The sequence below is a fragment of the Neofelis nebulosa genome, chromosome 1 (genome assembly GCF_028018385.1).
Source record: "Neofelis nebulosa isolate mNeoNeb1 chromosome 1, mNeoNeb1.pri, whole genome shotgun sequence".
In the NCBI taxonomy this organism is placed as follows: Eukaryota; Metazoa; Chordata; class Mammalia; order Carnivora; family Felidae; genus Neofelis; species Neofelis nebulosa.
The window spans coordinates 148,158,871-148,180,639 of record NC_080782.1 but is presented as its reverse complement, the minus strand read 5'-3'; the positions used below and the strand labels follow the sequence as shown (position 1 = coordinate 148,180,639).

At 36.0% G+C, this 21,769-nt stretch overlaps 1 protein-coding gene across 4 annotated transcripts in view; it reads left to right on the top strand.

Moving 5' to 3' along the window:
* Window positions 1-21,769, top strand: part of YTHDC2 (YTH N6-methyladenosine RNA binding protein C2) — an 83,987-nt gene that overhangs the window by 31,178 nt on the left and 31,040 nt on the right. For all 4 annotated transcript variants that reach the window (XR_009264367.1, XM_058738788.1, XM_058738777.1 and 1 more), the window contains 11 exons: window positions 1,517-1,695; window positions 1,946-2,042; window positions 2,122-2,209; window positions 2,298-2,378; window positions 4,336-4,418; window positions 7,859-7,964; window positions 9,672-9,791; window positions 10,111-10,383; window positions 13,530-13,656; window positions 14,905-15,110; window positions 15,455-15,650. Coding sequence is in view for 3 of the 4 variants with exons in the window: in XM_058738788.1 (XP_058594771.1) it covers window positions 1,517-1,695; window positions 1,946-2,042; window positions 2,122-2,209; window positions 2,298-2,378; window positions 4,336-4,418; window positions 7,859-7,964; window positions 9,672-9,791; window positions 10,111-10,383; window positions 13,530-13,656; window positions 14,905-15,110; window positions 15,455-15,650 (1,556 nt within the window). In the remaining variant the exon portion in view is untranslated. The remainder of the gene's footprint in view (window positions 1-1,516; window positions 1,696-1,945; window positions 2,043-2,121; window positions 2,210-2,297; window positions 2,379-4,335; window positions 4,419-7,858; window positions 7,965-9,671; window positions 9,792-10,110; window positions 10,384-13,529; window positions 13,657-14,904; window positions 15,111-15,454; window positions 15,651-21,769) is intronic.

The window sequence follows — 21,769 nt, the reverse complement described above, 5'->3', positions numbered from 1 at the left end:
AAGAGTTGGGTGTTCAACTGACTGAGCCAACCAGGCTCCCTTGAAGTTAGAGCTTTAAACAAAGAACATACTCCTCTCCTCATTTACCTGTTAAGAAGTAAAAAACCAAGAAACTTGGAGTATTTGAAAAAGGATCTTAAATTTAAAATACTACAATTTTAAGTTTAATATTTTCCCTATTGAGATCAGGCTTCATTTTCTGCTAAGCTCTTTAAGAGAAATGGGCTGAACTGAACTTCCTAGAAATCTTATTGATAGTTACTAGTGATGGCAATAGTTTATATTTTTATACAGAGGATGAAGAAGCAAGCAATTATTTAATTTATGCTGATTCTGGGCTTTTGGAAAGTAGCGAAATCAATCTGCTTTTAGAATAGAATTACCAAGTTAGCAGTCATGTTAAGCTGGTACCTGTAGAACTGTGGTTTGTTTGTTTTTTTAACATAGACTTTTCTTCAGAGTATTGTTTATAAGAGTGAACAACCTGTTGAAATATAAATGATGATTGAAAATTTGTGTCTTTTAAGTTTTATTATGGTAAAGTTTACATACCACATGAGTTAGTTCACCCATGTTACACAGTCATTACCACAATCAATTTTGAGAACGTTTTCATTACCCGTCTCCCCCCAAAAAACGCAACTCTTCCAGCTCTCGACACCTAGTGTACTTTCTGTTTCTGTAGGTTTGTCTATTCTGTACACTTAATCTAAGTGGAATGGTATCATACTTGGTCTTTTTGTGATTGGCTTCTTTCATTAGTATAATGTGTTCCAAGGTTCATCCATGTTGTAGCAGGTGTTCTTTTTCTGACTAATAACTTACTCTGTGGATACATCACGATTTGTTTAACCATTCATCAATTGATGAACATTTGGGTTTCCACTTTTTGACTCTTACCAATAATTCTGGTATGAACATTTGTGTACACATATTTATATGGACATGTATTTTCATTTCCCTTGTTTATATACGTAGCAGTGGAAGTGGAATTGCTGGGACGTGTGGTCACACTGTGTTTAACATTTTGAGGAACCTCCATATTCTTTTTCAAAGTGGCTTCACCATTTTATGCTCTCACCAGCAATGTATGATGGTTACAGTTTCTCCACACCCTCTCTCCACACTTACTTTCTTGTCTTTTTTTTATTGTAGTCCTCCTAGTGAGTGTGAAGTGGTATTCATTGTGGTTTTGATTTTCATTTCTCTGATGACTAATGATGTTGAACATCTTTTCAGTGTGTTTATTGGCCATTCGTATATTGTCTTTGGAGAAATGTCTTCAGATTGTGTTTTCAAAAATCACTTACTGACAAATTTTACTTTGGATAATGTACTGTAAACCAAAACATGAATTGTAGCTGGGACATTAAGTATCTGTTACCCTCTTTAGGGTGTATTTAAAATTTGAAGAAGGATATCATGGGAATTGTTGGCCTTAAAGGATTACTATTTTTGATGAAAATTGAGTTTGTGGGTTTTTTTTTTGTTGTTGTTTTTGTCTTTTTTTCCCTAGTGCTTCACTGGAATTTGGAAATCTAGATGAAAGTTCTCTGGTACACACAAATGGGAGTGACCTCAGTGCAGAAGACAGAGAGCTCCTGAAAGCTTATCATCACAGTTTTGATGATGAAAAAGTAGACTTGGATTTGATCATGCACCTTCTATACAATATCTGCCATGGTTGCGATGCTGGTAAATAACTACTGTCCAAAATAACTGGAACAACAGTGTATACTTCGATTTCAAAATTAATATGTTGTGTGTACAGATTTTTGTGTAATTCCATTGGCAGTATTGCATAAATAATCTCTTAAACATCATAAGTATCACAGTTTATTAGTACATAAAAACACGTGATAGAGTTCATTATAGATGGTTCTGTTGATTGGTTCTGGTTTTTAAAACCAGAGGTTTACTGTTAAAAACGTTATTCTTCTCCAAGGAGCAATATTAATTTTCCTGCCTGGATATGATGAAATTGTTGGACTGCGGGATCGCATCCTGTTTGATGACAAGCGGTTTGCTGATAACACACACAGGTAAAAGCTAAGGCTTTATATTTGCTGCTTTAAGTAACAGATAGGTACCATAGTGTATTTTCCCTTTCATTGTCAACAGATATCAAGTCTTTATGCTTCATTCAAATATGCAAACATCTGATCAAAAGAAGGTATTGAAAAACCCGCCTGCTGGTGTTCGAAAAATTGTAAGCTTTATAAAATCTTCTTTTGTCCATTTTATTAGTTATTGGTCCTGTTTTCGTATTAACTGTAACATAACATTCCATTTTGCAGATCCTTTCCACCAATATTGCTGAAACCAGCATCACAGTCAATGATGTTGTCTTTGTTATTGATTCTGGTAAGGTGAAAGAGGTAGGTTGGAGGAATTGTATTTTATTTAAATGAAGAAGATTAAGTTACATTCCAATAAATGCTTTTATAAGCAGAATTCACTTTAGTGGGAAAATCTCTGGTTCTGCCTGAATTTACCATAGTAGTCGTTGATTTCTCTGAAGTGAATATTTTACTTTAAACAGTTCAGAATATAAGATCCAGTTAGTGTAACAAATTATATTAAAAAAATGAGCTTCTGCTGATTAAATACTAGGAAGAAAGTAAAGGGCTAGCTAGCTACACTGAAAATTTTGTCACAGTGTGGGAATTTGCTTACATATTTTGTATGCTTTCCTTCTACATGTGGGCATGGACCATGTCCCTCCTGTTCAGTGTTTAATCTCCGGTGCTCCACATGTAGCAGATACTCAAAAGATATTTAGTTTGAGAGAACCATACTCAGAGGAAGCAGACAAAACTGAAGTTCAGCAAATGATAGCAGACACATGGGTCCATTACCTGCTTTTATAAAAATAAATTCCGTCGGAACACTGCCATGTTCACTCTTCTGCCTATTGACTGTGGCTGCTTTCACACTGCAGATGGCAGATTTGAATTAGTTGCAACAGAGACTCTCTACAAAGGCTAAAATATTTACTGCCAACCCAGTGGAAATAAAAGACAGCATTTATTTTCTTTAGCATTAGAATACTCAGCAGTTCTCAATGCCCTTAACTTTGGTAGGTCCTTTTACTGAAAGAGTTGAAAGTGAGAGGTGGTTGATTTTCAAGGAAAGATACTATCTATGTTGGGGAAAGCAAATGATCTCTGTTCTAGTGGATATAAATGATCATGTTTTAATGTGAAAAAAATTTATTAATTGCTTTATAATGTTTTCAAAGTAACTTTAAGGAATATCTTATAGAACACAAGATTTTATTATAAAATTTGGACATTTCATTATAGTTGGATACTATAAAGAAGGGATAATACATTTTGTTTTTTTATAAGAGGATAATGATGAATATTATCTTTAAAAGTCTGAATGGTGAGTCCATAAAAATTCAGATTTTATTGCCCTGAAATTAGCTAAAGCTGAACAAGTGAATTTCAAATAATTTAGAAATTAATTCCTATAGGTATCATTTATCAAGTAAACCATAGTTAAGAATATAATGATAGTGTCAGAAGTTAGTTTACATACAAAATTGACAAATGTGACATTTTATTAAAAACTATTGGTACTATTTTTTCTAAAGATCCTATAATTAAACTATTATGAGAATGCATTTGTAATTGCTCTATATAGTTATCCTATGAAAGCGAAAGTGTAAGTCACTGAATGATTAAGTATATATTCTAGTTAGGAATCCACTCTTTTAAAGTATTTCTCTATAGTGAATTTTTGCGTTAGAATCTTTGAGGATGTATGGAGGGAATAATGGTTCTTTTTAAAATTCTTTTTTTTTTTTGTTTTTTGTTTTTTAGTGTTTATTTTTGAGAGACAGAGCACAAGCAGGGAAGGGGCAGGGAGAGAGGGAGACACAGAATCCAAAATAGGCTCCAGGCTCTGAGCTGTCAGCACAGAGCCTGACACAGGGCTGGAACCCATGAACTGTGAGATCATGACCTGAGCCAAAGTCGGTTCGCTTAACTGACTGAGCCACCCAGGCACCCCTATTTATTTCTGAGAGCGAGAGAGACGGAGAGCGAGCACGCGCTCAGCAGGGGAGGGGCAGAAAGAGAGAGGGAGACACAGAATCTGAAGCAGGGTCCAGGCTTTGAGCTGCCAGCCACAGACCCCGAGGCGGGGCTCGAACTCACAGACTGCGAGATCATGACCTGAGCTAAAGTTGGACGCTTAACTGACTGAGCCACCCAGGCGAAGAGGCTTTAAAAAAAACTTGGCATGTTAAAATATATTCATAATGTTTCTTGCTGTTTCTTCTTAAACACCTTTTATAAAAGTTTTAACATGAAGAAAACTTAATTACAGAAATCCTTCGATGCACTGAATTTTGTTACAATGTTGAAAATGGTGTGGATTTCCAAAGCTAGTGCCATACAACGAAAAGGCAGGTAATGTACATTCATTCACTCAATTGCCTGTAAAATGGAAACATTTTGGTATGTATTACATATTTAATATATATTCTTTCTATAAAATGTTAAGATTTTCATGTTAATCTTCATTTTTATATTTTTGTAAAGCAATCCATTTTAAAATATACTTTTTTTCAAAGGTTGAATTCAGCTTATTTTAAATTTTTTTGCCTAGTATAATCTATACTCAGAAGATGTAAGAAACATAGACAAAATTAAATGGAAAATCTCTTCAATATTTGCTACATAGGACAGAGGACTAATTTCTGTATTTTGCAAAAAAACCCCTTCCAAATCAATTCACAAAGACCAATACATGAACCTCACATATATCACCTCATATATGCCAAAAGAAATGTAAATTAATGAGGTAATATTTTTTGCTTATCACCAGATTGACATTGATGAAAATGTTTAACAGTACATACAGCAGAGTTGGCAAAAGTATAGGCCAGTAAGCTTTCATGGTTTGCTGATGGGAGTGTAAATTGGTGTGACTTCTTCAGAGGACAGTTTGAAACTGTTGATCCAAATCTACCCTTTGCCACTGGATTCACCTTCTCATAATTTGTCCTGAGTATACTTGTGCACTGTGTGCAGGGATGTGTTTAAGAATGTTTTCTGCAGCATTGTTTGTAATAGTGAAAAATCTGAGAACATTGTAGTGTCCATTAGTAGTGAAGTATTGTAGTTAGATAAATTATGCTGTAGTCAGACAATGGTATACTAGGTAAGTGTTAAAAGGAAAGATGTAGATGTATATATTTTTATAGTGGAATGGGTTTTCAGAATATATTATTAATTGAAAAAAGTAAGGTGTAGAACGTGCATCCAATAGTATTTGCTTGTGCTAAATATGTATATGTGTGTATATATATATATATATGTATGTGTATATATAGTTTAATGTTTATTTTTGTGAGAGAGATGGAGTGTGAGCAGGGGAGGAGCAAAGAGAAAGGGAGACACAGAATCCGAAGCAGGCTCCAGGCTCTGAGCTGTCAGCACAAAGCCTGACACGGGGCTCGAACCCACAAACCGTGAGATCATGATCTGAGCCGAAGTCTGATGCTCAACTGACTGAGCCACCCAGGCGCCCCAGTATATATTTAGGCACAAATGCATTGTCAAGCTTGAGAGAAACATTAAAAAAACAATTGTTGACTCTGAGAAGGTGGGTTTGTGGGGCTCTTGAAGGAGATTTAATTTTCATTTTATTGGTTTGTAGTTTGGTTACTTATGCTTGCGTTACTTTTTCTTTTTAAAGAAAGATTTAAAAAATATTGTATTTTTCGATAATCATTTGACTGATTTTTTTCTTTCATTTTAACTGATAGAGCAACATCAGATACTGACTTTAAAGATGTACCTCATATGCTGAAGATGGTGGATGCATTATTTCTGTGCTTTATACTTTCATAGGATGTTCTTGAGGGCTTGTTGCTATTACTGTATCACTTGTTTTCTTATGACAAGGTGTGGCTTGATACACTGAGCTAGGTTTATAGGCTGTTAATAGTATATTATTAGGGATGAAAATCAGAAATTGTAAAAATTTTTCTTGTCATCTCTTTCAACAGGTATTTTTTTTTTTTTTTACAGCCTTCACTGTGCAAGTGTTAGGGATACAATGATCAATAAACTAGAGTCTGATGAGTAGAATTTGAGGTGGGGGGAATGGTGTAGTTCTTCTTGGAATCCAGTAAAGTAATCAATGATAATAGTATGTGATTTGTGCTACACCTGGATTATGCTTCTAGAGGAGTTAAGGTAGAATCTGAGATAAATATGAATAAAGAGGTGTTGTGGCTCTTTGTCTCTCAAAAATAAATGTTAAAAAAAAAAAGATGTTGTGGGAAGGCTTTTCTAGCAGAGGCAAGGCTTATGCAAAGGCCTAAAGAAAAGCGTGAGCAAGAAAGTTGTTTGGGTGGAGTTTAGTTTAGAGGAGAATGGTGAAAAGAGCAGAAAGAGGTAAGTTGCGGACAGGTCCTTAAGGACACTTTTGTGTTTTCTCTCTTTCTTCTTAATAAACCAGAGATTGGTTCAATGATCATATTCTTTTAGCTCTTTGAAGAATGAGTTGGTACAGACAAAACTGATGGTAGGAGGACCCAGTAGGAGGCTCTTTCATTAATATTTGCATTTAAAATAAGGGAGATATGACAGTAGTGTGGATTGTGATAGTGGAGAAATAAAGTAGATAATTCATTCAGGAGATACTAAGGGGTAAGGAATACTGTGGAGTCAAGGATGTCATACAGGTGTCTGTCTTAGAAATTTTGTGGATGGTGGTGCCGTCGTCATGGAAAGTGGGAATAGTGGTTCTGTTGGGGAGAAGAATGAACTTTTGGTTGTGTTGAGTTTGACTGGAAAACCTAAGTGGGGCTAAAAGATTTCATAAGGGTAAATGTAGGGTTAGGATGAAGAGATCTCAGTGGATGGAAATTGAAGTCAGGAGGATAATTACGATCCCCTTGGGAGAGAGGGTAGAGCAGGAGAGCAGAGGGCTGAGGTCCAGCCTCACAGGAACATCAACATTTAAGGACTGGCAAAAGACAGAGGTATCTCAGAAGAGGCAGGAGACGAGGGAAAGCAGATGGGTTGATAGCGAGGAAAGTACTGATGAAGGAAGCAGTGGTCCAGAGTCTAATTTTTTGTAACTTTGTAACTACAACAGTGTGTTACTTATGTTTGGGGGTCTGGATTGTGAGCTTTGCCAAGGTAGGGATATTTCTGTATCTCTCTCATTTAGCATACTTAGCCTTGCCATTAGCGGACATGATGACCGTGGGTGAAATGAAAAGAGACTGCTTTTCTTTGAGATATTTTTCTGCTGCTTCCCAGAAAATGATACAAGTCTATGGTGACGGGGAGGGTGGTGGGGATGCCGCTCCCTGGGAGCTGTTTAATGCCTGCTTTGTGCAATTCTAAACAGCGGCATATGCACTGAGCTCTGAGCACAGTGCTTGTGTCAGTTCAGTAAAGCTGATGAAATTTATTTTCTTTTCAAATTTTTATTTAAATTCTAGTTAGTTAACATACAGTGCAATATTGGTTTCAGCAGTAGGATTCAGTGATTCATCATTTACATATACAAAGCTGGTGAAATTTAAATTACCATGTATTTTTTCTTTATTTTTAGTCTCATATGTATCTTACCTAAAAAATTTTTTTTTAATCATTTCCTTAGAAGGCTTATCAGGTAGGTGTCATTCATGAATTTTTATAAATGAATCCCAGATGGGTAAAGTGCCTTCTGGAAAGATTCAGAGGGGAGGAGTATCACAGTAGGGATTTGCACTCAGATGTCCTGACCCTGGGCCATTGCTCTGTCTCCTTAGCACACTGCTTGTATAGTTTCCTTGATATAGTCTTCATTTCTTGTTTGAATCTCAATTTTTTTTTTCACTTTTAAGGGCAGGGAGATGTAGACCTGGAATTTGTTTCCGGCTGTTCAGCAGACTCCGATTCCAGAATATGTTGGAATTTCAGACTCCAGAACTTTTGAGAATGCCATTACAGGTAGGAATTTATGAAACTCTAAATTAGAGGCTATTTTTGTGGGTGACAGAGGAGAAAGGACCATTTTAACTTATACTGGTTGGACTTTTAAATAATAAACTCATAAAACAAACTTATAAAATGTATATTATGTAGGGTGGTTATGTACCTAACATTTTTTTCCTATACTAGAAAATCCATAAACCTCTAAAATTTTAAAGAGTTACTTGAATGCATTTAAATTATGGTACAGTTTATAAATATGCTTTTTTTTATATGCGACATTTTAGAAGTCTAACGACCACATTGTGTTCACCTTTCACATTCTCACTGAGGATTAGAAAACAAATTATTTAAGGTCCAAAAGATAATGCCACAATCTCAGTTTAAGATGCTGAGATTATGATGGTAGTTTAGAAGGGAGTGTGCTGAGATTTCCTGGCCTTTATTGTTTTGCTTTAGGTCTTCTCACTTCACAGAACAGCCAGACATTGTAGTTTCTAGGGAAAACTACCGGAAGCACATTAATTTGATTATCTGGTGTGCTGAGATGGATGTTGGTTTCTAAACATTTCCAGAGATACTGGATCATGTTTTTGGTATTCATGTACCTGGATGACTTCCCACTTTTCCATGCCTTATGGTCTTAGGATAAAATACAAAACTCTTAACAGGAGCCTAAATTATCTGCCCTTCCTGTGTCTCTAGTTTTAATTTTGACATCTTGTCTTTCCTTCTCTCTCTGCTCATACAAGTAGTTGAATTTCTCAAGCACACCTTGTTTCTGTATTAGGGGCTTCCTCTGTGTGCTCCCCTCTCCCTAGAATCCTCCCTCTTGTTTCTTTGATAATTACCTCCTACTCAGTCGTTACATCCAAGTTTGAGTGCTGGTTCCCCAGAGATGTTGTCTTTGACTTCCCATGGCCTCCTCCTGCCCTTTCCTGAACTTGATTAAATATTTTCCTTTACCTCTTTAGTTCTCTGTATCCTTCACAGCATTTATAAAAGTTGTAACTAAGTAGCTAATTGTGTCATTATTCTGTTTTTCCCACAATGAAAAATCCACCAGGGCAGACACTTGTATATCTTCTTTTTCTCCCAACTTGCTGCATAGTCCCTAGCACCTGGCAAACACTTTGTTGAACGGATAAAAGATTCTAGAATGTAATGTAAAGGAAAAAAAGAGACTTTTGGACAATAACTCTTACTGTTATGTATAAGAACTGTGTGAGGAGACATCGCCAGTGTGGGCAGTGGTAATCTTGATAGGAGGTAATGGAGGGTGTTTATTATATTAAAGTTCTAGCACCTAGCACCTAGGGCAAGGTTAGAGCCTGTCTTTCATAGAAAGACATGGTTCCCTCTACTGTTCATTTTTTTTTTTTATTTTTTTTATTTTTTTTATTTATTTTTGGGACAGAGAGAGACAGAGCATGAACGGGGGAGGGGCAGAGAGAGAGGGAGACACAGAATCGGAAACAGGCTCCAGGCTCCGAGCCATCAGCCCAGAGCCTGACGCGGGGCTCGAACTCACGGACCGCGAGATCGTGACCTGGCTGAAGTCGGATGCTCAACCGACTGCGCCACCCAGGCACCCCCCCTCTACTGTTCATTTTAAGCAGAGGCTCTACTAGTCGGTTTGGGGACTGTGTTTCCCATGATTTCTTTAAAAAACAAAATCACCATAAATTTCAGCATTTCAACATTATTTGCTGTTCTTATTTGCAGGAACTTTGTTTACATACTAAGCTATTAGCCCCAGTTAATTGTCCTATTGCCGATTTCCTAATGAAAGCTCCTGAACCTCCACCTGCTTTAATTGTAAGAAATGCTGTACACATGCTTAAGGTTCGTGTCTTCATAGTTTTCACTTTACTGATTTTACTTGAAATTTAAAGTGGGTATATATCTTGTCTGATTTTTGTACTTAAAAAGATTATCTGAAAGAAGCATGTACTTTGAATAATACTCTCATGGTAATTACAGTAAAACAGTTGATGTAGATCTTTTTTTATATAAAATATTTGAAGCAAACGATGTTTTCTATAAGATGTGGCAAAAGAAAATTTACATTTTTATTTCTTTATGATTTTTAAGTATGTGGTTCGATTAAACATCATGAAACATTTTGGTCCTGCCAGATTCTGTTTTGTGTGCTTTTATTTAGACAATAGATGCAATGGACGCGTGGGAAGATCTCACTGAGCTTGGGTATCATTTGGCTGACCTGCCCGTAGAACCACATCTTGGAAAAATGGTCCTGTGTGCTGTCGTGTTAAAGTGTCTGGACCCCATCCTTACAATTGCCTGCACCCTGGCCTATCGAGACCCTTTTGTACTGCCAACCCAGGCCTCTCAAAAGCGCGCAGCTATGCTCTGTAGGAAACGCTTCACTGCAGGAACTTTCAGTGACCACATGGCACTTCTCAGAGCATTCCAGGTACTGGTCGTTGTTGTCATTTCATTTCTGAACACGTTGCTGGTTGAACACACTTCTGGGGCAAGTGTAACAAATTAAAAAAGAGCTAGGACTCCATTAATTTGGTTCCCTTATAAAGTCAAATTTTATAAATAGCTCAGAAACATACATTCCTGCTGTCCTTGTGTTAAAATTATCACTGTTTTTCTCTACCTTTTTTTCTTTTATTTTCTCAGTTTTCTCCCTGTAGGAATATGTGTATGTATATATTTATTTACTTATATGTATTTTTTAATATCCAAGTTCCTTTTAATCATATCTTGGACAGGGAATGCTCTCAAATTTTAGTTGAGAAGCAATGTATATTATGGGGTGCCTGGTTGACTTAGTCGATTGAGTGTCTGACTCTTGATTTTGGCTCAGGTCATGATCTCATGATTCGTGCGTTTGAGCCTACGTTGGGCTCCACACTGTGTGGAGCCTGCTTGGGATTCTCTCTCTGCCTCTCCCCCTCTCTCACAATAAATAAGTAAACTTAAAAAAAAAAAGAGATAATGTATATTATTCAAAGTATGTAGAACAAACCGAGGAAGAAACTTATCTTGAATTTAGTATCTCTGTGTTGATTTTTTTTTTTAGAGTATGTCTTTTTCTTGTGTGCTCAAGACACGATGCTAAGAACTTAATTTTATAAAATAAAATCTAAATATCATTTAAAACTTTTTAAGATAACAGTAGTGAGAAATTGATGAACATGATAAATAAGAAAGAAAAGATAAGGAAAATAGGATTCTGAGGAAAGGAAATGATATGTAATTTAGAATTTCAGATATGTGGAGAAGATTATGTTATTTCTTGAAAAGGCGTCCTTAAATTCTCTTGAATGTGGGCTATGACTGTACATTTTTTAAAAATTTCATTTTGTTGGGACGCCTGGGTGGCTCATTTGGTTAAGTGCCAACTTCGGCTCAGGGTTGATCTCACTGTTCGTGAACTTGAGCCCTGCATCGGGCTCTGTGCTGACAGCTCAAAGCCTGGAGCCTGCTTCAGATCCTGTGTCTCCCTATCTGTCTGCCCCTCCCCTGCCCGTGCCGTGTCTCTCTCTCTCTCTGTCAAAAATAAAATAAACATTAAAAAAAATTTCATTTTGGGGCGCCTGGGTGGCTCAGTCGGTTAAGCATCCGACTTCGGCTCAGGTCACGATCTCGCGGTCCGTGGGTTCGAGCCCCGCGTCGGGCTCTGGGCTGATGGCTCAGAGCCTGGAGCCTGCTTCCGATTCTGTGTTTCCCTCTCTCTCTGCCCCTCCCCCGTTCATGCTGTGTCTCTCTCTGTCTGAAAAATAAATAAACGTTAAAAAAAAAAAAAAAACAATTAAAAAAAAATTTCATTTTGTTTATGCAGAAGTGACTCTTTCCCAGGCATAGACGATTTTTTCACTATATACGGTTTAAAGAAAACACTGGCAAGCTATTTTGTGAGCATTATTGAACAATGGATAATGCAATGCTATTGAGTCTATTAGATACCACGTCTTATAGTAGATTAGTTGAGTAGATAATAATTAGAGGCAGATTTGGAGTAGAATTCCTATGTATTCTTTGCTTTTCCCCCAGCTCCTTCAAGAGCAGAAAGGATAAATTACTGCTTTGGTCTTTCAGTTATATTCCAAAGCAAGAAAAGTCATTTTCAAAGAGAAATTTTCCTATACTGCATATAGATGGTTTCTAGAAATCCCACTTCCCATTCAAAGATAGATTAAGAGGTTGATATAGAGCTTATTTTTGGAGGACTTGAGTGGCAGAATCTTTAAATATAAGTGGTGTTTATAATGGCTTAGTTAAAAACCTCCCACACTTCAGTGGAAGAAAATTAGCAAACACATATGAAAAGTTAAACATGTTTACACAGCTGGTCATTTAAGTTAAAGGATACATAATTCTCATTGGGATTTTATAAACTTAGTGACTTTTGTAGCATTTGAGTATAAATTAATGATAAATTTCATTTGATCATAAAGTCTTAGATTTTATTTTTTTATATTTAATTTTAAAATTTTATTTTTTAATTTTTTAATGTCTATTTATTATTGAGAGACTGAGAGACATAGAGCGTGAGCAGGGGAGGGGTAGGGAGAGGGGGAGACATAGAATCTGAGGCAGGCTCCAGGCTCTGAGCTGTCAGCACAGAGCCCGATGCGGGGCTCGAACTCACAAACTGCGAGATGATGACCTGAGCTGAAGTCGGTCGCTCAACTGACTGAGCCACCCAGGCGCCCCCTAATTTTAAAATTTTAATAAAAAAAATTGAGACGTCATTGACATATTAGTTTTAGGTGTAAAACACATTGATACTGTAATTGTATGCATTGCAAAATGATCTCCACAGTAAGTCTAGTTAACATCTATCATTGCATATAGTTACAAATTTTTTTCTGTTTGTGATGATAACTTTTAAGATATACTCTCTGGTATGTTAACTAGATTTATTGTGGTGATAATTTCACATTAATATATGGATATTGGATCACTATTTTGTATACCTGAAATGAGTATAATGTTAAATGTCAGTGATACCTCAGTAAAAAAAAGTGGACAAAAAAAAATCTCTCTTATCAACTTTCAAATATACAATACAGTGTTATTAACTGTAGTTACCATGCTTTACTACAGTTACCTTCCCAGGACTTAATTTATTTTGTAACTGGAAGTTTGTATCTTTTGACTCCTTTCATCCATTTCACTTCCTCTCCTCCCTCACCTCTGGCAACTACCAATCTGTTCTCTGTATCTTTGAGCTTTGTTTGTTTGTTTATTTATAAATGTTTATTTAATTTTGAGAGAGAGAGAGAGAGCACAAGGCAGGGAGAGGCAGAGAGAGAGGGAGACACAGAATCTGAAGCAGGCTTCAGGCTCCAAGCTATCAGCACAGAGCCTGATGTGGAGCTCGAACCCACGAACTGTGAAATCACAACCTGAACTGAAGACGGACGCATAACTGACCTGAGTCACCCAGGCGCCCTGAGTTTTGTTTTTTTTAATGAAGTCCTAGATTTTATCAAATAATTAGAAGGAGAATTGACCTTGAGTGGTTAATGTAGTGGTTTTCAGTTACTTTGCTGCCTAAGGAGTTTGGTAAATGTGTCTTGTTATATAATTATGTTTTTGTAGGCATGGCAGAAAGCACGAAGTGATGGGTGGGAGCGAGCCTTTTGCGAAAAGAACTTTCTTTCGCAAGCTACCATGGAAATAATCATTGGTATGAGAACTCAGTTGCTTGGTCAACTTAGAGCATCAGGTAATGTTTTCCCCAGAGAACCTATTTAGACCACTGAGAGTACCCTACCTATACCTCGTAGTATTTGTAGTGTTAACTGATGCCATTTTACATTATTTTTATGATGTTTTCACATTGTTGTAGATCTTGTATTTATGAACTGTGTTGTAGACTCCTATGTGATCTCAGAGTTTGTTGATTTAAAAAATGATATTGTGGAGGCCTGTAGCTGAGAAATCTATGAACACCTTTTGATACTGTAGGCAGTGAGCAATTTGTAGTCTATTTGTTGGCAAAGATCATTGTAGATAATGTAGCTCTGTTTTATCACTATTAATAAACGATTATTTAGCTCTGTGAAATAGAAGTTAAAAAATGTAAGTAGGTTGATCTGAATGCTGGTCTTCATGTTTGTGGAACATAAAACAACTAGTAATCACTTGAAGGTACTTAATTTTTTTTTTTAAAGAGAATGCCAGTATTGCTATGTCAATTTAGAATTGTATCTTTAAATTTCCTTTTGAGTAGCATGCTACATTGAAAAAATAGCCAAAGACTACCAGAGCCTGGATTCATAGATTAGCTAAAGTGTAAAATAATATAAGGAGCAAGCCAAAGGATTTCGAGTTGTTGTAAATATCGGGAAATGTGAAGGGCTTTGGAAATTCAAGCAAGAATATATTTACTTCACTCCAGAATTTGTCTGTCATAACCACAGTGTTATTAATACCAGTTAGAAGAGTGGTTTAGATTTTCAGCTGTGACTTTAGTACATTTCTTTTTTTAAATTTTAGTACATTTCTCATAGAAGCTTATGAAGAACTTTGTAGCAAGAGTGTGTATGTTTTTTAAAATTTTCAGCTGTGACTTTAGTACATTTCTTTTTTTAAATTTTAGCATATTTCTCACAGCAGCTTAAGAAGAACTTTATAAAAAGCAAGAGTGTGTATTTTTTAAAATTTTCAGCTGTGACTTTAGTGCATTTCTTTTTTTAAATTTTAGTACATTTCTGATCGCAGCTTATGAAGAACTTTATAGCAAGAGTGTGTATTTTTTTTTAAGAGTCCCACATCCCCAGTGAACAAACCTAAACTTTATTAGAATATTGAATCTGTATCTTAAACTTACCAGAGGAGATTTTATTAATTGCTGTGGAATTTGAATATCCTTAAACTTACATGGGCTATACAATTTTTGTAAAAAATGCATATGTTTAAAAGTATATTTTGCACAATAGAAAAAGTTGGTGTGGTTTTTTCCTCCTTCTAGGTTTTGTTAGAGCACGAGGCGGTGGTGACATTCGAGATGTTAACACAAATTCCGAGAACTGGGCTGTCGTTAAAGCTGCATTGGTGGCAGGCATGTATCCTAATGTAGTCCATGTGGACAGAGAGAATGTAGTACTGACAGGGCCAAAGGAGAAAAAAGTTCGGTTTCATCCCACTTCAGTTCTCAGTCAGCCTCAGTATAAAAAGGTAAAACATTTTTAATGCTGTCTTAGGCCTTGAAGTCAAACTGATCTAATTTACATAGTTGAAGATCAACCAAAAATGCTCCAAATACCAGCCTGCTTTAAGAAATTAGTTACCTATGTCTAATTCAACATTGGAACAAATTTTTGATGGAATCTTAGAGTTGGAAGAGGTAGTGTGTTAGCTAATGAGGACTACTAGCTGTATGAACAAGGACGTGCTTTCGTTTTTGCTTGAGTATTAATACACCTCATCTGTTTCATTGAGGGACTTTTTACATTTTAAAAGTATTGCCGGTAAACTAGGTGACATACAGTTAACAATTCTTCAATCCATTTTTCTAATAGATTCCTCCAGCCAATGGTCAGGCTGCAGCGATTCAGGCACTACCTACAGATTGGCTTATTTATGATGAAATGACCAGGGCCCATAGAATAGCTAATATTCGATGTTGTTCAGCAGTGACACCTGTCACTATATTGGTATTCTGTGGACCAGCTAGATTGGCAAGTAACGCTCTTCAAGAACCTTCATCATTTCGAGGTAAATGGATTATGAGGGAAATGAAAATCTATCTGCAATGAAATTTTTTTCACTGGACCAAATAAATTTTGAAATTACCAAAATTTATGTAGTAGTAGCTCCCTTTTGATATGGTAAGACTAATTAGAAACTACTGAAGTATACCTCAGTTCTTAAAATTGATTTTTCTAAAGGTAACTTGGTATTGATTTGTGCATTTTTGATTAATCTTGATAGGTTTACTTTTCTCTCCCACTTGAAGTTAAATAACAGTTTAACATAAATAAAGGTAATTGTTTAAGGAAATAATATTAATAGTGACCCATGATCTCATTTCCCTTATGCAAACACTTTTTAATATTATTTTAAAATTATGTTTAATATATTTACATATTTCTTCAGCTATTTTACATTGTTATTTTCATTATGCAGAATATAAGTTTTAAAAAATCTTTTATATTAATGGCTGCAAAATATACTATCACTTAAAAGTGGCGTAATGCGTTTAAAATGTTCTGGCGGGAGCAGGGGGCCTCTGGGTGGCTCAGTTGGTTAAGCATCTTACTTTGGCTCAGGTCATGATCTCGTGATTTGTGAGTTCGAGCCCCACATCAGGCTCGCTGCTCTCAGCCTGTCAGTGCAGAGCCCCCTTCAGATCCTCTGTCCTCCTCTCTCTGCCCTTCCCCTACTTGCGCTCTCTCACTCTCTCTCTCTCAAAAATAAATAAACATAGGGGCGCCTGGATGGCGTAGGTGGTTAAGCATACGACTTCAGCTGACGTCTTGCGGTCCGTGAGTTCGAACCCCGCATCAGGCTCTGTGCTGACAGCTCAGAGCCTGGAGCCTGCTTCAGATTCTGCGTCTCCCTCTCTCTCTGCCCCTACCCTACTCACACTCTGTCTCTGTCTCTCTCTCTCAAAAATAAACATTAAAAAAAAAACATTAAAAACAATTCATGAAAGAACTAGCTCTTAGTTTCAGTGATCTTTTCTATTGTGTTTTAGTCTCTTATTTCTTTTATTTTTGCTCTGATCTGCATCATTTCTTTCCTTCCACTAACTTTGGGCTTCGTTCTTTTTCTAGTTCCTTTAGGTACAAGGTTAGATTGAGATGTTTGCTGCTTCTTGACTTAGGCGCCTATATTTCCGTAAACTTGCCTCTTCGAACTGCTTTTGCTTCATCCTGTAGATTTTAGAGCATTGTGTTTCTGTTTTCATTTGTCTTCAGGTATTTTTTTTCCTTTCTTTTTTGATTTCTTCATTGGCCCATTGTTTGTTTGGTAGCCTTTTGCTTAGGCTTTACGTGTTTGTGTTTTTTCCAGTTTATTCTTGTAATTGATTTCTAGTTTTGTACCATTGTGGTCAGAAAGGATGTTTGATATGATATAAGTCTTCCTAAAAATATTGAAACTTGGTTTGTGGCCTAACATGCGACCTATCCTGGAAAATGTTTCATGTACACTTGAAAAGAATGTGTGTTCTGCTGTGTTTGGATGGAATATTCTGAATATATCTGTTAAGTCCACCTAGTCTAATGTGTTGAGACCAGTGTTTCCTTATTGGTTTTCTGCCTGGATGATTTGCTATTGCTGGAAGTGGATGCTGTGTTCCGCTACCATTATCGTGTGTGACTGTTAATTTCTCCTTTTACATCTTGTAATACTTGCTTTCTATGTTTCGATGCTTTTGTGTTGGTTGCTTAGATATTTACAATTGTTATATTCTCTTATTTGATTAACCCCTTTATAAGGCTCTTCTTTGTCTCTTCTTCAAATCTTTGTCTTGAAGTCTGTTTTGCCTGATACGATTATTGGTATTTTAGCTTTCTTTTCAGTTTCTATTTGCATGGAATATCTTTTTCCATCCCTTCACTTTGAGGCCTTCTCTTTCTTTAGGTCTGAAGTGAGTCACTTACAGGCAGCATATTTAATGGATCTTGTTTTTTATCCATTCGGCCACCCTCTGTCTTTGGAGCATTTAGTTCTTTTACGTTTAAAGTAATTATCGATAGGTATGTTAGTTGTTAATCATTTTCTGGTTGTTTTTGTAGTTCTTCTCTGTTCCTTTCATCTTTTATTCCCTTCCCTTGTGATTTGATGACTTTCTTTAGTGTTATATTTGGATTCTGTTCTGTTTATTTTTTATGTATCTATTATAGGTTTTTTGTTGTGGCTACCATGAGGTTCATCTATAACAACCTGTGTATACAGCAGTGCATTTTAAATTGGTGGTTAAGTTTGAACACATTCTAAAAGCAATATATTTTTATTCCCTCACCTTACATTTTATTTTTTGACACTGTATTTTATATCTTTTTATTTTGTACATCTTCTAAGTAATTAGGGTAGGTAGGTTTTACTATTCTTCTCTTTAACCTTCATACTGGCTTTATAAGTTGTTGACCTACTACCTTTACTGTATTTTTGCTTTCAGCAGTGAGATTGTTTTCTTTCATAATTCTTTTACTTTTAATCACAGCCTTTCCTTTTCTGCTTAAATAAATCCCTATAACATTTCTTGTAAGGCCAGTTTAGTGGTCATTAACTCCTTAAGCTTTTGTTTGTCTGGGCAACTTTGTCTTTCCTTCAGTTCTGAAAGATAATTTTGCTGGGTAGAGTATTCTTGGTTGTAAGTTTCTTCTTTTCAGTACTTTGTCTATATCATGCCCATTCCTCTGGTCTCCAAAGTTTCTGCTGAAAAATCAGCTGGATAACCTTATGGAGTTTCCATTGTGTGTAACTCATTTTTTTTTTTTCTCTTGCTGCCTTTGAGGTATTCTTTTCTCTTTATCTGTACTTTTTGGGCTTTTAATTATATGTTTGGTGAACCTCTTTGGGTTTATCTTGTTTGGAGCTCTTTGTGCTTCCTGGACCTGAATGTTGTTTCCTTCTCCAGTTTAGGGAAGTTTTCATCTGTTGTTTCTTCAAATAAAGTTTCTGCACTTCCCTGCTGTCTTTTCTGAGACTCATATAATGCAAATGTTAGTATGCTTGACACTCTCCTTGAGGTCCCTTTAATCTATCCTAATTTTTAGAAATTCTTTTCAGTTTTTGCTGTTCAGCTTGGGTGATTTCTACTACCCTGCCTTCCAGATCGCTGATCCGTTCTGCATCATCTAACTTGATGTTGATTCCCTTTAATTTATTTTTCATTTCAGTTATTATATTTTTCAGCTTTCCCTTCATATGTACCATTTATTAAATAATCTTTATCTTCTTTTTGAAAGCTTGCATATTGTTGTATATTACATTTGCCATCTTTATTTTTTTTTAAATATTTATTTAAGTAATCACTACATCCAGTGTGGGGCTTGAACTCATAACCCTGAGACCAAGAGTTACCTGTCTTTTAAGTGAGACAGCCAAGTGCCCCTGGCATCTTTGTCATTATTACATCTTACATTTGGCATTTTTAAACTTTCTATATATTTTGTTCCTTTAAATTTTTGCCTTTATGTTGTGCCATCTTGTTTAGTAATTTTGTTTTTCAGTAAGTTCTTATGTCTGGTAGCAAAGGATCTCCCTGTAACTCTGCCTTTCTGTTATAAGCTACTTTTTATAATGTTTCCTATTTTTAATGATGAATATTCAGTAGTCATCTTCTTGTAATCTTTTCTGTAACCAATAGTTCTTTTGTGATTTTAATTAAGAGTTTACTTCTAGGAATATAGTATATTCTTCTATTCACCTTTTATTAAATTTAGCAATATCTTTTCTTTGGTAAGTTTTATAAAGGTTGGATATATTCTTATGATGATTCTTAAGATTTTGTTGTTGTTCTTGAGTTACTCTTTGTGTCATTTTCCTGCTGATCTTCTAGTAAGGAATACTATGTAACGGGGGAGTATATTTAAAATTTATTTTTTAATGTTTATTTATTTTTGAGAGACAGAGTGAGAGAGGGGGAGGGGCAGAGAGAGGGAGACACAGAATTTGAAGCAGGCTTCAGGCTCTGGGCTGTCAGCACAGAGCCCCAACATGGGGCTTGAACTGTGAGATCATGACCTGAGCCGAAGTTGGACACTTAACTGACTGAGTCACACAGGTGCCCCCAGGAGAGTATATTGTATTTGCTCTTGCTTTACTAAGCTCTTACTAATCCTTTTGACTTTCTATTAACTTAGAGTACCTTTAAGTGGTAATTTTTAATTTGTTATAAAAATTTATTCCTTTTATTTCTTTTTCATGACTTGGGAAAACCATGTTAATGGCCTGCTTTTTCTTGTTACATTTTAAAGGTTTAAATTCTAAAGTGATATTGATGATGACAGTAATTTTTGTTTTAATGAAAGTACTTGTATTAAAATAAGGTAGAAGGGGCACCTGGGTGGCTCAGTTGGTGGAGTGTCTGACTCTTGGTTTCGGCTCAGGTCAGGATCTCAGGGTTATGGGATCGAGCCCCGTGTCAGGCTCTGTGTTGAGCATGGAGTCTGCTTAAGATTCTCTCTCTCTTCCTCTGACCCTCTCCCCAACTTGCGCATGTTCTCCCTCTCTCTCTTTCTCTCTCTCTCAAATAAAAATAAATAAATAAAAAAGAATTCTTTTGAAATTTAAATTTTTAAAAATACTTACATATTTTGAGAGGGAGCGCATGTGAGTAGGGGAGGGGAGAGAGAGGGAAAGGACAGGGAGAGAGAGAATCCCAAGCAGGCTCTGTCCTCTCAGTGCAGAGCCTGACACGGGGTTGATCTCATGAACTGAGAGATGATGACCTGAGCCAAAATCAAGAGTCGGATGCTTCACTGACTGAGCCATCCAGTTGCTCCAGAATTGTTCTTTTTTTGAAGTTTTATTTTTTTAAATTTTTTTTATTAAAAAAAAAATTTTTTTTTTAACGTTTATTTATTTTTGAGACAGAGAGAGACAGAGCATGAGCCGGGGAGGGTCAGAGAAAGAGGGAGACACAGAATCCGAAACAGGCTCCAGGCTCTGAGCGGTCAGCACAGAGCCCGACGCGGGGCACAAACTCACGGACCACAAGATCATGACCTGAGCTGAAGTCGGACGCTTAGCCAACTGAGCCACCCAGGCGCCCCTCTTTTTTTGAAGTTTTAAAACACATTTTGAAATTTATTAAATAGCTTGTGGGCATTTGTTCATATCAAAATTTATTTAGCCTGCTGTTGTACTGTATATATTTTCTTATGGACTATCATATTTATCATAAGAATAAACCTTCCTTGGACTAAGGAGGACTTACTGCATTGCTCATATTTTGCTAGCGTTTTATTTAAAATTGCTCATTAGTGAGGTATGTGTGTTGGGAATATTCAGAAATGTTTGTTTGTTTATTTATTTATATCAGGTTTTAGGATTAGTTCAGACTTGTCTCATGCAAGGAATTGGCCATTGTTTGTTTTCTTCAAAGTTTCAGAGACTTGATGAACTGGATTTCTGTGTTTGGTGTTCTTTCAGGACACCTTTGGTTTCTTCCTGAAATAGTCTGGGCTTTCCTACCTCTTGTTCTTTGTTTTGGTAATTTCTTTTTGTTTTCAGTTTGTTTCTTACAAAAGAATAGATTTCTTTGAATGTTTCAAATTTATTATTTTTTATGGATACTGGATCTTCTTAGATTAAAACAGTTTGTATTAATTTTTATAATCTTATTCTCAGCTCTGATTTTGTATATGGATTTGAGCTTCCTTCTCCCTTTATTAAACTTACCAGAGGGGTGCCTCATCTTTTCAAGGAACTGGATTATAGTTTTGACTACTGCCATTTTGTTTTATCTAATATATCAGTTTTTTTCCCTCACTGTTTTCTTCATTTTTTTTTTTTTCCTTTGGGGTTTATACTGTTTTTCTAAGATGTATTTATGGGTGTGGTTTCTCCTTTTCTTCTTTTAAATTGAAACCTATGAATTTACATGAGCATTTCTTGTTTTCTTCCCTTTTTAAATTATATTCTTAGTTTTCATCTTTATTCAGTTATTATTTAAAGATTTTGTTTTGATTTTTTTTTAAAGTTTATTTATTTATTTTGAGAAGGAGGGAGGGAGAGAGAGAGAGAGAGAGAGAGAGGTAGAGTTAGAGAGAGAATCCTAAACAGGCTCTGCACTGTCAGTGCAGAACTCGAACTCATGAACCATGAAATCATGACCTGAGCTGAAATCACGAGTTGGATGCTTAACAGACTGAGCCACC